Source organism: Pan paniscus, chromosome 20, assembly GCF_029289425.2.
Source record: "Pan paniscus chromosome 20, NHGRI_mPanPan1-v2.0_pri, whole genome shotgun sequence".
NCBI lineage: Eukaryota > Metazoa > Chordata > Mammalia > Primates > Hominidae > Pan > Pan paniscus.
In genome coordinates, this window is record NC_073269.2 from 56,484,612 (window position 1) to 56,499,547 (window position 14,936).

The 14,936-nt window shown below is 55.5% G+C and overlaps 2 protein-coding genes across 5 annotated transcripts in view; both read left to right on the forward strand.

The window, feature by feature from the left end:
• Positions 1-17: 17 nt before the first annotated feature.
• SPIB (Spi-B transcription factor) lies at positions 18-11,065 on the forward strand. Of its 4 annotated transcripts, none has more exons than XM_008966142.5 (6): positions 18-113; positions 1,159-1,186; positions 3,671-3,743; positions 4,021-4,235; positions 4,803-4,949; positions 9,256-11,065. In XM_008966142.5, exons 1-6 carry the CDS (start codon positions 91-93, stop codon positions 9,301-9,303), a joined length of 534 nt encoding a protein of 177 aa, XP_008964390.1. In that variant the 5' UTR covers positions 18-90; the 3' UTR covers positions 9,304-11,065. The 4 variants fall into 4 exon arrangements, with proteins under 4 accessions (XP_008964390.1, XP_003813671.1, XP_054959349.1 ...); XM_003813623.6 differs by having other exon boundaries at positions 28-113; positions 4,803-4,953; XM_055103374.2 differs by lacking the exons at positions 18-113; positions 1,159-1,186 and having other exon boundaries at positions 3,678-3,743; positions 4,838-4,953.
• A 2,251-nt stretch (positions 11,066-13,316) lies between these two features.
• The window catches only part of MYBPC2 (myosin binding protein C2), a 35,120-nt gene continuing 33,500 nt past the window's right edge, over positions 13,317-14,936 (forward strand). The window contains exon 1 of the mRNA XM_034946532.3: positions 13,317-14,203. Coding sequence (XP_034802423.1) covers positions 14,185-14,203 — 19 coding nt within the window. The 5' untranslated portion in view covers positions 13,317-14,184. The remainder of the gene's footprint in view (positions 14,204-14,936) is intronic.

A 14,936-nucleotide genomic window follows, 5' to 3' on the forward strand; every position in this document is an offset into this window, starting at 1 on the left:
GCACCCTCCTCCCCCCCGGCAGGGGCTGGGCCAAGATATAAATAGGGTTGGCGGCTGCAGCGGGCGGCAAACAGCCCGCCCGGCACCACCATGCTCGCCCTGGAGGCTGCACAGTAAGTGAGGGCCCCCAAACCTGCACCCGGGGTCCCCACCTGCACTGCCCCTCTGGGGCCTCACCCATGGGCAGTGGTTTCTCTGCTCCTCACGGCCGGTGGGTGGGAGTGGAGGGGAGGGGTCCGCCCTGTCTCTTGCCCCTTCTGGTTCTGTTCCCTCTTCACTTCGGACTCTCCATCCCCCCAGTTCCTATCTTTCCTGGTCCCCAAAGATCTCATTTCCCCGGGACACTTGCTAGCATGTCCTCGCTGGGACTCTCCTCCATCCTCCCAGTCCTTGTCCTTCCTGGTCCCCAAAGATCTCATTTCCCCGGAACACTTGCTAGCGTGCCCTCCTGCGGGCGTCCTCCGTGGCTCTCACTCTGTCCATCCTCCCGTCTCCCCGAGTTCCCGTATCTGTTCGCTCTGTATCTGGCATCTCCCAGCTCTCAACATTCTGCCTGTTGCTCTCTGTCTCTCTGCCTGTCTCTGTGTCTCTGTCTCCAGTTCTCGCTCTCCCTGCCTTTTGGTCTCCTTCTGCCTCACCCTCACTCTCAGTGCCTCCATCTGGGGCTCCAGGAATCCTCCCCGCCTCTGTGCGTGAATGTCCCTTTGCACACCTTTCTCTGTGTCCCACCTCTCCTTGAGCCTCCTCATCTGAGTCTTCTCCGGGCTTCCCCCTCTCCACCCAGACATCTCTCCATCCCTCTCCTCTGGTCCAAGCTGGACTCAACTGACTCGCCACCAAGGCCCCACTTGACCCAGGCCCCCTCTCCATCCCCACACCTCCTTTCCGGGACTTTCTCTCCCTCACTTTCCCTGCCCCTCCCCACCAGGGTGTCTATGCAAATCCTGGGGAGGAGGGGGACATTTGCCTCCCCCCCACCCCCCACTTCCTGTCCCAGCAGGGGGTAGTGGGGGAGTCCGGTGAATGTGGTGGGGCTGGTCCCTCACACAGGGCTGCGGTGGTCACAGCTGCTGCCGCCTCCCCATCAGCCCCCAACCACTTTGAGATTCAGGTGGCTGGAGGCAGCCTCGGCATGCCCCTGTGTCTCTCCCCCTCCAGGCTCGACGGGCCACACTTCAGCTGTCTGGTGAGTTGGGGCCCCTGGGGGCCAGGGAGGGGTGGCCCACAGTGACCTCCCTCAGAGAAGTCATTTGCTTCCTGCCTCAGTTTCCCCTCCCACCTCTTCCTGTCACTTTGTTTCTGAGCTCCCCCTTGGTATCTCCCGCTACCCCGCATCCGTATTTTTGATGTCTCTCTCCCCCTCTCAGGCTTGAATCCACTTCCTTGTGGCTTTGTATCTCTCTCTGCCCATCCCATATTCAGACAATGTATTTTCATGTTCCTTTCCTTCTTTTTCGTATTTTTAAAAATTGTGTTCTCTAACAGTTCAGATACGGAATACTATACCCAACACCCTTGAACCCACAACCCAGTCTGAATAATCAAATCTTACTGATGTGGTTGAAAGAAAGCCCCTGTTTATGCCCCTCCACATTCACACCCCAGCCATGTTTTTTTGTTTGTTTTTTTTTAATTGAAGTGTAACTAACAAGTCAGTAAAGTGACAAATCTTGTGTTTTTGCATTATCTATACACCGTGTAGCCACAAGCCAGATCAAGATACCGAACATTTCAATCTCTGAAATATTCCTTCCTGTCCCTTCTCAGTCAATACCTTTCTCTGATATTTTCCACCACCAATTTGTAATTTGTTTTGCCTGCTCTTTTTTTTGTTTTGCTTTTTGAGAAGGAGTCTCGCTCTGTCACCCAGGCTGGAGTGCAATGGCACCGTCTTGGCTCACTGCAAGCTCCACCTCCCGGGTTCAAGCAATTCTCCTGCCTCAGCCTCCCAAGTAGCTGGGATTACAGGCATGTGCCACCATGCCCAGCTAATTTTTGTATTTTTAGTAGAGGCAGGGTTTCACCATGTTATCCGGGCTGGTTTCAAACTCCTGAGCTCAAGTGATCCTCCCACCTCAGCCTCCCAAATTGCTGGGATTACAGGCGTGAGCCACCGCACCCAGCTGCCTGCTTTTGAACTTTATGTAAAGTGAGTCATACAGCATGTCCCTTTTGGGGTCTGGCTTCCCTCACTCAACATGAAGTGTGTGTCAGTGTCTGTCCTTTTTCCTTGCTGTATAGTACTCTATCTATGATCAGCCCACACCACAGTCTGTTTATCCCTTCTCCTGTTGATGACACCTGGGCTGTTTCCAGTTGGAGACTCATAATAAAGCTGCTGGGATGATTCTGGAACAAGGCTATTTTGTGCACATCCATTTTCAGTTCTCTTGATTAAATGCCAAGGAGTGAGACTGCCAGGTCCTAGGCATGGTGTGGATCTAGCTTTAATTTTTCCTAGACTCGAGTTCTTGAAGCAACAACACATGATTCATGGGGCGAATCAACATATGGAGGTTTATTTATTTATTTATTTATTGAGACAGAGTTTTGCTCTGTCGCCGGGCTGGAGTACAGTGGTGCGATCTCGGCTCACTGCAACCTCGGCGTCCTGGGTTCAAGTGATTCTCCTGCCTCAGCCTCCCAAGTAGCTGGGACTACAGGTGCGCACCACCATGCCTGGCTAATTTTTGTATTTTTAGTAGAGACGGGGTTTCACCATGTTGGCCAGGCTGGTGTCGATCTCCTGACCTCATAATCTGCCTGCCTTGGCCTTCCAAAGTGCTGGGATTACAGGCATGAGCCACCATGCCCGGCCTATTTATTTTTCGAGACAGAGTCTCACTCTGTCACCCAGGCTGGAGTGCAGTGGCGCAATCTCAGCTCACTGCAACCTCCACCTCCCAGGTTCAAGCGATTCTCCTGCCTCGGCCTCCAGAGTAGCTGGGATTACAGACATCTGCCACCAGGCCCAGCTAATTTTTGTATTTTCAGTAGAGATGGGGTTTCATCATGTTGTGCAGGCTGGTCTCGAACTCCTGACCTCAGGTGATTCACTGGCCTCAGCCTCCCAAAGTGCTAGGATTACAGGCGTGCGCCACCACGCCTAGCTAATTTTTGTATTTTTAGTAGAGACGGGATTTCACCATGTTGGCTAGACTGGTCTTGAAATCCTGACCTCAGGTGATCTGCCCGCCTCGGCCCCCCAAAGTGTTGGGATGACAGGCGTGAGCCACCACGCCTGGCCTGGAGGTGTATTTAAAAAGCATTAACCCCTGCCTCTGTTAAGTGAAACACTCCCATTTCCCCTTGCCCTTCACCTCCGGAGCCCCCAGGCAGGCAAGGCTGTGGGAGTTCTTCCACCCCTTCTCCAGGCGCCCTGATGCGCTGACTGTGTGCCAGTGAGGGGCCAGGGTTCTTGGGAGCCCACCGTCTTAGCAGGAGCTGGCTGCTGTGTGCCCCTATTGGGTTGTGTCTCTACTCTCTGTATCTCTGTCTCTTTGTCCCTGTCTCTGATGCCTAGTCTCTGTGTTTCTTTGTTGCTCTAATCTCTCCAGCATCCCCTCTTCTCTCCCATGTCTGTGCTGGAGTCTCCCCAAGGGTCCAGGGTGGGGGTTGGGAGTCCCCAAGGCCTGGGATGACCCCTCTTCCCTCCTGCACCCCGTATCAGTACCCAGATGGCGTCTTCTATGACCTGGACAGCTGCAAGCATTCCAGCTACCCTGATTCAGAGGGGGCTCCTGGTGAGTGACCCCAGCCCTGTGCCCTTCCTGCCTTGGGGCCCATTTCACAGATAGGGGAGCTGAGGCCCAGGGGAGGTCATTTCCTAGCACAACAGGATAAAGGTGGCCCGGGCCTATAGCCCTCCTCCCCTTTCCTCTCCCACCCATCCGCTCCTCCATGCAAATCCTGGGGTCAGAGATTTGCACAGCCTACAATGGCCTCTCTGTGCTGGGGGCTTCGACTGCGAGGAGGCCTCCGTGAGACATCCCAGCTTCTGACTCAGTGCCCTTCCCCCAGACTCCCTGTGGGACTGGACTGTGGCCCCACCTGTCCCAGCCACCCCCTATGAAGCCTTCGACCCGGCAGCAGCCGCTTTTAGCCACCCCCAGGCTGCCCAGCTCTGCTACGAACCCCCCACCTACAGCCCTGCAGGGAACCTCGAACTGGCCCCCAGCCTGGAGGCCCCGGGGCCTGGCCTCCCCGCATACCCCACGGAGAACTTCGCTAGCCAGGTGAGTGGTAAGGGGACAGTTAAAATCAAGCCCAAACCAGGTGTGGTGGTGCACGCCTGTAATCCCAGCTGCTTGAGAGGCTGAGGTGGGAGGAGGATTGCTTGAGCCCAGAAGGTCGAGGCAATCCACCGCACTCCAGTCTGGGCAACAGAGCAAGACCCTGTCTCAAAAAAAAAAAAAGAAAAGAAAAAGAAAAGAAAACTCAAGCTCAGTCATTTGGTTGAGGTTTGCTGGGTGCCGGGCACTGCACTGAGACTGCACATAGTAAGCCCTGCAGCGGCCTGCCAGGTTACGTTCCGTTGTTGCCCCTCTGAACAAGTGAGTCAAGAGAGGTAGTGACAGGAAGCCAGGGACAGGGCAGACTCGCATTACCTGTGTTGGGCCGGCTTTGAGGAGGTACCTCAGGTGTCCCCTGGCCACAGCGTGGTGATCTGAACAAAGGCCAAAGTCCAGGCTGTCAACAAAGAGGGAGACCAGAGCCAGGAGGGCCACCGCCTTGGCCTGAGAGGAGGAAGTGGAGGGAGACAAGGGGTCCCTGGACATGCAGGTGACCCTGACCTTCCGCAGACCCTGGTTCCCCCGGCATATGCCCCGTACCCCAGCCCCGTGCTATCAGAGGAGGAAGACTTACCGTTGGACAGCCCTGCCCTGGAGGTCTCGGACAGCGAGTCGGATGAGGCCCTCGTGGCTGGCCCCGAGGGGAAGGGATCCGAGGCAGGTATGCGGGAGTGGCTGGGGTGGGGGAGATGCCAGCTGGAGATGGTGGGGGTGCTGAGAGCACCATGGCTTCCTGGGCCTCTACATATACTCCAGCACTCTGGGCAGCTCCCAGATTCGCACCACCTGCTGGCTGTGTGACCTTGGGTAAGTGCCTCTACCTCTCTGTGCCCAGGTTTCCTGTCTGTGCGATGGGGATGGAGGTGATAGTGTCTACCCTCCTGAGGTCGTTGGGGGGACTAAATGGGATAGTAAGTGTAAATGGGACAGCAGTGCCAGGCACAGAGTGAGCACTTCAATAAGTCAACCTCTTCACCATCATTCCCGACACCACAGCAACAGAAATAATAACGCTATCAACCCCCAACGGTTCAACCCTTGCCCCCTGCCCGTGTGCCCAACATCCTTTATGCTCAACCCCAAGAAAGCTGAGATCGCTCCTTCCTTTCTGTGTCTGGGCCTCGGTTTCTCGTCTGTAAAGTGGGCATCACTGTCATCCTCCCCATCTCACGGGGTTATGATGGAGATTCAATGAGCTCATAACTGTAAAGCGCCTTGCGAAGCACCTGGCACTACATGCTCCACGGTGCATTGTAAAAATCAACACACAGGCTGGGTGTGGTGGCTCACGCCTGTAATCCCAGCACTTTGGGAGGCTGAGGCGGTCAGATCACCTGAGGTCAGGAGTTCAAGACCAGCCTGGCCAACATGGCAAAACCCCGTCTCTACTAAAAACACAAAAATTAGGCTGGGCATGGTGGCTCATGCCTTTAATCCCAGCACTTTGAGAGGCTGAGGCGGATGGATCACGAGGTCAAGAGATCGAGACCATCCTGGCCAACATGGTGAAACCTCACATTTACTAAAAATACAAAAATTAGCTAGGCATGGTGGTGTGCACCTGTAGTCCCAGCTACTCGGGAGGCTGAGGCAGAAGAATCGCTTGAACCCAGGAGGCAGAGGTTGCAGTAAGCCGAGATCTTGCCACTGCAGTCCAGCCTGGCGACAGAGTAAGACTCTGTCTTAAAAAAAAAGAAAAAAAAAGGGAAAAAAAATTAATGGGGCATGGTGGTACATGCCTGTAATCCCAGCTACTCAGGAGGCTGAGGCAGGAGAGTTGCTGGAACCCAGGAGGCAAAGGTTGCAGTGAGCTGAGATTGCACCACTGCACTCCAGCCTGGGTGACAGAGCAAGACTCCGTCTCAAAAACAAACAAACAAAACCACAGCCTCATTTAAAAATTTTTAATTAATTAGTTTATTTATTTTTTGAGACAGAGTCTCACTCTGTTACCCAGGCTGGAGTGCAGTGGCACGATCTCGGCCCACTGCAACCTCCACCTTCTGGGTTCAAGCAATCCTCCTGCCTCAGCCTCCGCAGTAGCTGGGATCACAGGCACCCACACCATACCCAGCTATTTTTTGTATTTTTAGTAGAGATGGGGTTGCACCATGCTGGCCAGGCTGGTCTCAAACTCCTGACCTCAGGTGATCCGCCCGTCTTGGCCTCACAAAGTGCTGGGATTACAGGCGTGAGCCACTGTGCCCAGCCACACAGCCTCATTTGTGGCTGAGAGACTTCAGCTCAGAGAGGTTAATTAAGTCACCTATTTTAACTTAGGACATTTAAGATGGAGAGGATCTCTCCAACGACTAGGAAAGACACAAGATGGTAATAAAGATTTTATTTATTTTTATTCATTTATTTGAGACAGGGTCTCCATCTGCCACCCAGGCTGAAGCGCAGTGGCGCAATCTCGGCTCACTACTGCCTCAAACTCCTGAGCTCAATCGATCCTCCTGCCTCAGCCTCCTGAGTAGCTAGGACCACAGGCGTACACCACCACACCTGACTGATTTTTAAAATTTTTGTAGAGGTGAGGTCTCGCTATGTTGCCCAGGCTGAACTCCAACTCCTGAGCCTATGTGCTCCTCCCACCTCAGCCTCCCAAAGTGCTGAAGTTACAGGCATGAGCCACCACACCCAGCCGGAAATAAATTATTTTATGGCTTATAGGTCCTGGGGCATACATGGCATGCCTGGAGGCCACACACACCAGGTCAGGGAGTGCAGGCAGGGAGGGAGAGAGAGAGGGACCAGTGGACTGACGCCTTTATTGGGTCCAAGGCGTCGGCCAAACAGGTTTCCTGAGGGGGGTTTTAATTGGTGGGTTCAGGCCAGGCACAGTGGCTCAGGCCTATAATCCCAGCACTTTGGGAGGCTGAGGCTGGTAGATCACCTAACGTCAGGAGTTCAAGACCAGCCTAGCCAACATGGTGAAACCCTGTCTCTACTAAAAATAGAAAAATTAGCTGGGCCTGGTGGTGCACGCCTGTAATCCCAGCTGCTTGGGAGGCTGAGGCAGGAGAATCGCTTGAATCCAGGAGGCAGAGTTTGCAGTGAGCTGAGATCATGCCACTGCACTCCAGCCTGGGCAACAGAGCAAGACTCCATCTCAAAATAAATAAATAAATAAATAAATAAATAAATAAATAATTGGTGGGTTGAAAGCAAGCAGGATCAAGTTCCAGGAGGTCACGCTGTGACTGAGAGGGGGTCACTGAGGCATCTGCACAGTCCATGCAGGGCCGTCAAGTAGGCTGTCCATGGCTCTCCCACAGGGAGGTGGTCACCAGGAGTCGGTTGCATAAGAGAGATATCTGGGTCAGCCACACTGAGGAACTCGGGGAGGGAGATGTAGAACTGCCAAGGAGGACAGCCCTGCTTCCAGCATGAGAATGTCCAACTTTTATTTAGTTTTATTTTATTTTATTTTGAGAGGGAGTTTCGCTCTTGTTGCCCAGGCTGAGTGCAATGGTATGATTTCAGCTCACTGCAACCTCTGCCTCCTGGGCTCAAGTGATTCTCCTGCCTCAGCCTCCCAAGTAGCTGGGATTACAGGCATGAGCCAAGCACACCCAGCTAATTTTTGTATTTTTAGTAGAAACTGGGTTTCATCATGTTGGCCAGGCTTGTCTCGAACTCCTGACGTCAAGTGATCTGCCCACCTTGGCCTCCCAAAGTGCTGGGATCACAGGCATGGCCCACCGTGCCCAGCCTCCAACTTATACTTTCAATGAATGCCGAGGCAGCCTAAAATTATAAGAATTCAATCCGGGTGCAGTGGCTCACACCTGTAATCCCAGCATTTTGGGAGGCCGAGGTGGGAGGATCACCTGAGGCCAGGAGTTCAAGACCAGCCTGGGCAACATAGTAAGACACCATCTCTACAAAAAATAAAACAATTAGCTAGGCATGATGGTGCATACTTGTAGTCCCAGCTACTGGGGAGGCTGGGGCAGGAGGATTGCTTAGGCCCAGGAGGTCGAGGCTGCAGTGACCTGTGATTGCTCCTCTGCACTCCATCCTGGGTGACAGAACGAGACCCTGCCTTGAAAAAAAAGAAATTAAGATGTCACTACGTCACCACCCCAAGGTCACACTGCTGTAAAATGGCAGAGATGGGATTCTTGTAGCCAGTGCCCTGCTTTGAAACTCCCAGTTATTGGCCGGGCGCAGTGGCTCATGCCTGTAATCCCAGCACTTTGGGAGGTCGAGGTGGGCGGATCACCTGAGGCCAGGAGTTCGAGACCAGCCTGGCCAACATGGCGAAACCCCGTCTCTACTAAAAATATAAAAATAAGCCAGGCATGGTGGCAGACGTCTGTAGTCCCAGGTACTCGGGAGGCTGAGGCAGGAGAATTGCTCGAACCCGGGAGGCAGAGGCTGCAGTAAGCCGAGATTGCACCATTGCACTCCAGCCTGGGCCACAGAGCAAGACCCCGTCTCAAAAACAAACTAAACCCTAGGAGCCCAGGAGTCAGGTGCCCTGGCCTCTCCCGGGACCCTGTCCCGCTTTGGGCTGAGAGGCTGGGAGACCAGGAGCTGGAGAGATAGCCAGGCCAATGCAACTGCCTCCAGATCTGTTCGCCTCTCTGTTATAATCCTTTAAGCGGCGCTGTCAACCCATTTCACAGATTCTTTCATCCACTAGCTCAACAAATATGGAATATTACGTGCTGGCCGCAGGGCGGAAGGCAGGACAGATGTAAATCTCGAAAATTAAAGCACAGAACGCGGAGGGGGCCTGGGGTTGACAGCTTCGGGCAGGGGGAGTGGCTTGCCCCCCCCACCCCCCGTGGTGAGGGGCGCAGAGCCAGATGTATGTAACAGCCACTTCCCTCACCCCACTTTTCAGATCCAGGAGATGGAGGCCGGGGTGGAAGTCTCGGAGGAGGGTGGATGGGGAAGGCGGGGCCTTAGGGACCCCCTCACCTAACGCGTGCCCCCGACCCCACCGCAGGCACTCGCAAGAAGCTGCGCCTGTACCAGTTCCTGCTGGGGCTACTGACGCGCGGGGACATGCGTGAGTGCGTGTGGTGGGTGGAGCCAGGCGCCGGCGTCTTCCAGTTCTCCTCCAAGCACAAGGAACTCCTGGCGCGCCGCTGGGGCCAGCAGAAGGGGAACCGCAAGCGCATGACCTACCAGAAGCTGGCGCGCGCCCTCCGAAACTACGCCAAGACCGGCGAGATCCGCAAGGTCAAGCGCAAGCTCACCTACCAGTTCGACAGCGCGCTGCTGCCTGCAGCCCGCCGGGCCTGAGCACACCCGAGGCTCCCACCTGCGGAGCCGCTGGGGGACCTCACGTCCCAGCCAGGATCCCCCTGGAAGAAAAAGGGCGTCCCCACACTCTAGGTGATAGGACTTACGCATCCCCACCTTTTGGGGTAAGGGGAGTGCTGCCCTGCCATAATCCCCAAGCCCAGCCCGGGCCTGTCTGGGATTCCCCACTTGTGCCTGGGGTCCCTCTGGGATTTCTTTGTCATGTACAGACTCCCTGGGAGCCTCATGTTTTGGGTGACAGGACCTATGGACCACTATACTCGGGGAGGCAGGGTAGCAGTTCTTCCAGAGTCCCAAGAGCTTCTCTGGGATTTTCTTGTGATATCTGATTCCCCAGTGAGGCCTGGGACCCTTTTAAGATCGCTGTGTGTCTGTAAACCCTGAATCTCATCTGGGGTGGGGGCCCTGCTGGCAACCCTGAGCCCTGTCCAAGGGTCCCTCTTGTCAGATCTGAGATTTCCTAGTTATTTCTGGGGCCCTCTGGGAGCTGTTATCATCTCAGATCTCTTCGCCCATCTATGGCTGTGTTGTCACATCTGTCCCCTCATTTTTGAGATCCCCCAATTCTCTGGAACTATTCTGCTGCCCCTTTTTATGTGTCTGGAGTTCCCCAATCACATCTAGGGCTCCTCCGAGATCCTTTTGTCATGTCTGAAATCACTCTTGAGAGGTCTGGGGTGGAGGATGGGGAGTCAGTGAAATGTGTCATGTCTGGGCCCTGTCAGGGACACCCTTGTTATATCTGGGATCCTCCAATCACATCTGAGACCTCCTAGGCTCTCCATCTGATATGCCCTTTCAGGGACCCCACAAAGACTGAGTTCTCATGGGGATCCTACCCTTCCTAGTGGCACTCCCTATGGCCATGCTGAAGACCACTCTGGCCACGTGACTGATTTTGGGTGATCATGGCAGCTCCCCACCCATGTCATTTCTAACCAGAAGTCTCAAGGTCGTCACCCGCCTGCCCCCCAACCGAGGCCCCGGTCGCTGGTGGTGGTCTCTTTAGTGCACTGTAGCACTTGGTGGTGGAGGTGTGAGGGATCCACATTAACAGCAGACCATCAGCTGGGCAACGGCTCACACCTGTAATCCCAGCACTTTGGGAGGCGAGGCAGGGGGAATGGCTTGAACCCAGGCATTCAAGACCAGCCTGGGCAACATAATGAGACCTCGTCTCTACAAAACATAACAAAAACAATTAGCCGAGCATGGGGGTGAACACCTGTGGTCCCAGCTGCTCAGGAGGCTGAGGTGGGAGGATCTCTTGAGCCCAGGAAGTAGGAGGCTGTAGTGAGCTGTAATCGTGCCACTGCACTCCAGCCTGGGCGACAGAGTGAGACACTGTCTTAAAAACAAAAACAAGGCCGGGCACGGTGGCTCATGCCTGTTGTCCCAGCACTTTGGGAGGCCGAGGCGGGCGGATCACGAGGTCGAGAGATCAAGACCATCCTGGCCAACATGGTGAAACCCTGTCTCTACTAAAAATACAGAAATTAGCTGGGCGTGGTGGCACATGCCTGTAGTCCCAGCTACTCGGGAGGCTGAGGCAAGAGAATCGCTTGAACCTGGGAGGCAGAGGTTGCAGTGAGCCTAGATTGTGCCACTGCACTCCAGCCTGGGGGACAGAGCGAGACTCCGTCTGAAAATAAAAACAGCGAGACTCCGTCTGAAAATAAAAACAAAAACAGCAGACCATTCAAAATAGGGAGACTTTGCATAATCCAGATTTCTGCCTTCACTTAAAACTTTGGACGGTCTGGAGAGAGTCGGCCAGTTTTCAGTGGGGGGTGGGGAGCTGGAACAGGACAGTAGCCTTTCCTAATGAGGCATTTGTTCTCCAATCTGCCCCAGTCGCTGCCATCCCTGGCTATCTCACCCTAGCAGCTTCTCAAGCCTGTTGGCTTTAGACCACTGTATAAACCCAGCTGGAACTGAAGCCTGGGTGGACTATGGAGCCCTGGTTGGGACCCCCAGGGAGTCAAAGGCTGCGGGTCCTTGAGCCTGGGTGGGCAGGTGGATCTAGGGTGCATGACTTGCTGCTTCCCAACCTTAGTTTGTCCCTTCTGTGAAAAAGGGAGAGAAGGAGGAGGAAGATCTCAAAAAGACTTTCCAGCCCAGTGCGGTGGCTCACGCCTGTAATCCCAGCACTTTGGGAAGCCGATGCAGGTGGATCACCTGAGGTAGGAGTTCAAGACCAGCCTGACCAACATAGTGAAGCCCCGTCTCTACTAAAAATACAAAATTAGCTGGGTGTGGTGATGCATGCCTGTACTCCCAGCTACTTGGGAGGCTGAGGCAGGAGAATCGCTTGGACCTGGGAGGCGGAGGTTGTAGTGAGCTGAGATCACACCACTGCACACCAGCCTGGGCGACAAGAGCGAAACTCCGTCTCAAAAAAAAAAAAACTGTTGCAGCCCTGTTGAGCCTTTGACACCGCCTGAAATCCACCCCACTCCCAGGAGGAGGAGGAGGAAGGAATGCCAATGACCTAGAGACACGAGAAGTCCATGTGGAGGCACACAGCAGCTGGTGGCAGAGCCCAGGCTGGGACCTGCCCTTAAGAGAATGAGTGGGAAGGGGGAGGGAGGAAGGGCAGGTAAAACGTCCTCCCCAGGGCCCCCTGCAACGAAGAAGGTACTTTTTACAAAAGCTATCATTGTCACCCTAAATGTGGAATAAAATAAGATGCATCGAGGTAGACAAACCTCCTGGGACCTTTTGTCAGGGACTGCAATCCTGCCCCTCCACTGAGGCCGCTGGCTCTCAGAGACACCGTGACATCACGGGTGATGATGAGAGAGGAGTTCAAAGAGAGAATTATATGCTGGCGCGGTGGCTCTGTAATCCCAACACTTTGGGGGGCCAAGGCAGGAGGATCGCTTGAGTACAGGAGTTTGAAACCAGCCTGGGCAAGATAGTGAGATCCCCTTCCCACCCGTCTACAAAAAAAATAAAAAATTAGCGGGGTGTGGTGGCGTATGCCTGTAATTCCAGCTACTCCGAACTACTGAGGTGGGAGGGTCACTTGAGCACAGGAAGTTGAGGCTGCAGTGAGCCGTGATCGTGCCCCTGCACTCCAGACACGGCGAGACCCTGTCTCAAAAACAAACAAACAAATCACAAAGACACCATACAGCAAAACCTATCTGAACCTTAATGCCGAGAAATAAGAGGCTTGACGCGCAGGCACAGAGGGTTCCGTTTATGTCTTCCTCTATTCCTGCCAACTGAAGTTCTCCACCTCCTCCCCGCTTCCCCTTCCGTCTGGGTGTCTGTCCCCTTCCCTCTGAATTGAGCCCTCGGGCTGGCAGCGAGGGACGCGAGGCTTCAGGTGGCCGCGGCACTACAGGCCTGGGCCCCTCCCCAACTTAGCGGGGCTCGCGGGAGCGCAGTGGCAGTCTGCCTGGCAACCCGTGACATCACATGGAACTGACGCCGGATTGGCTGGACGCTCCCTGGAGGCGGAGAAATTTCCGGCTCGTAGGGGGTTTTGGAAAAGGAGGAGGGGGAAGATGAACAGGAAAAAAAAGCGGAGGGACTTGTTTTCCTCACACCGGGTCCCTCACGCTGCGTTACTAGCCAGGCAGTCCCCCAGCCTTAACCCTAAGTCCCCAACACCCTTTCCCTCCTTCCTCCCCACAACACCTGGTGTCCCCAAGCCCCGCCCCTCCCCAGGCCCCGCCCCCTCGGCTCCCCGCCGCGTCCAGAGCCACCCCATTCAGAAAGTCACAGGTCCCCCTGCCGGGAAGGGCGCCAACGTCCGGGCAGCCCTCCAGGGCCTTCCCAGCCTCCCACCCGCCCCCACCGGGGACGCCCGCCCCCTACTCGCGTCCGGTGCCTGCCGTGCCCGCTCCGGGAAGAGTCGCGGGGAGCGGTCCCAGGAGGGGCGGCGGCCAGTCCGGGGTCCCAGATGGCCGGGGCCCCAGCTCTTTGGGTTTGCCCACGCCCGGGGCGCGAAACTCCGGAGTCCCAGAGCCGCGGCGCCCTCCCCGGAGGCGCAGGGACCTCCTCCCCCCGCCGCCGTCCTGCCTACGCTAGGAAACCGGACCCTCCCTCCCGGCTCCGGTTTCCCGAAAACTCCTGACTTGCAGATGCTAAGAATGGCTTCCTAGACCCTGTCCCTCCCCTCCCTGCTTCATGCCAGAGCTCTGGCCCGCAGCCCTTACCCCCTTGAGACCCTCAGTCTCTTCCTCTTCCTCCTCCCGGGACCCAGGCGTCCAGGCGCTCGTCCTTTCTAGGGAACCCAAGAATCTGGGACCCCAGTTGCTTCTGCTCCCAGACTCAGGGGTCCAAGCACCCAGTCCCCTCCTCCCTGAGATTCTGGAGTCCGAGCCCCAGCCCCCTCCTCCCTCAGACCCAGGTGTCCGAGCCCCAGCCCCTCCTCCCTGGGGACCTGGCTCTCAGCCATCTCCCTAGGTCCAGCTGTTATTTCTCGCCCTTTAGAACATGCGGGCGGAATGTGGGGCGGCGCTGTGGTCTGATGTCTCCCGGAGCCTTCTGGGAGTCTCAGGACTCATTAAAAGGCTCCCCTTAGGGGCCCACCTGTCCTCCCTAGGGCCTAGCGGGACGCGGCTGCGGTCACAGGAGCAGGAGGAGGTCCCCCGACATGCCTGAGGCAAAACCAGGTGGCGCCAGGACCCCCTCCCTGTGTGGGGATGGGGCTCTTCTTTTCTGAATGGGGATTTGGGACCCCTCTGTTTGTAGGGTTGGGAGAAGGAGGAACCTTCGCTGTGTGAGGAGGAGGCTCCCTTTGCTGTGCGGGATGGGGGTTCCCGCATCGGTTTAGGGTGAGGGTCTCGACTCTGCATGGGGAAGAGGGTCCCTTCCCTTTGTGACAGGAGTTTCCTTCCTTGTATGAGATGGGGTGGGTCTCATATCTGTGTGGGGTGAGGGATCCCCTTCACTCGGCAGGGAGGGTGTTTCTTTTTCTATAAGTGATTGGGGGGGCATCTCTGGTGGAGATGGGATTCTCTGGTTGTAAATTGGGTTCCTTTTGCTTGATGGGGATGGGGGTCTGTGTGTGTAGACTGGGTTTTTTGGTTTGTTTTTGTTTTTTGGTTTTTTTTTTGAGATGGAGTCTCGCTCTGCCCCCGGGGCTGGACTGCAGTGGTGCGATCTCGGCTCACTACAACATCCACCTCCTGAGTTCAAGCAATTCTCCTGCCTCGGGTAGCTGGGATTACAGGCATGCGCCACCATGCCTGGCTATTTTTGTATTTTTAATAGAGACGGGTTTCGCCATGTTGACCAGGCTGGTCTCAAACCCCCAACCTCAGGTGATCCACCCGCCTCAGCTTCCCAAAGTGCTGGAATGACAGGCATGAGCCGCCGAGCCCGGCCAGACTGGGAGGTCTTTGC

Excerpts from the sequence above, each read along its gene's own strand:
- SPIB (XM_003813623.6), top strand. The coding sequence starts at position 91 with ATGCTCGCCCTGGAGGCTGCACA. Across the intron at positions 114-1,158 it reads CTCGCCCTGGAGGCTGCACA|GCTCGACGGGCCACACTTCA; the intron begins GTAAGTGAGGGC and ends CTCCCCCTCCAG. Across the intron at positions 4,236-4,802 it reads CGGAGAACTTCGCTAGCCAG|ACCCTGGTTCCCCCGGCATA; the intron begins GTGAGTGGTAAG and ends GACCTTCCGCAG.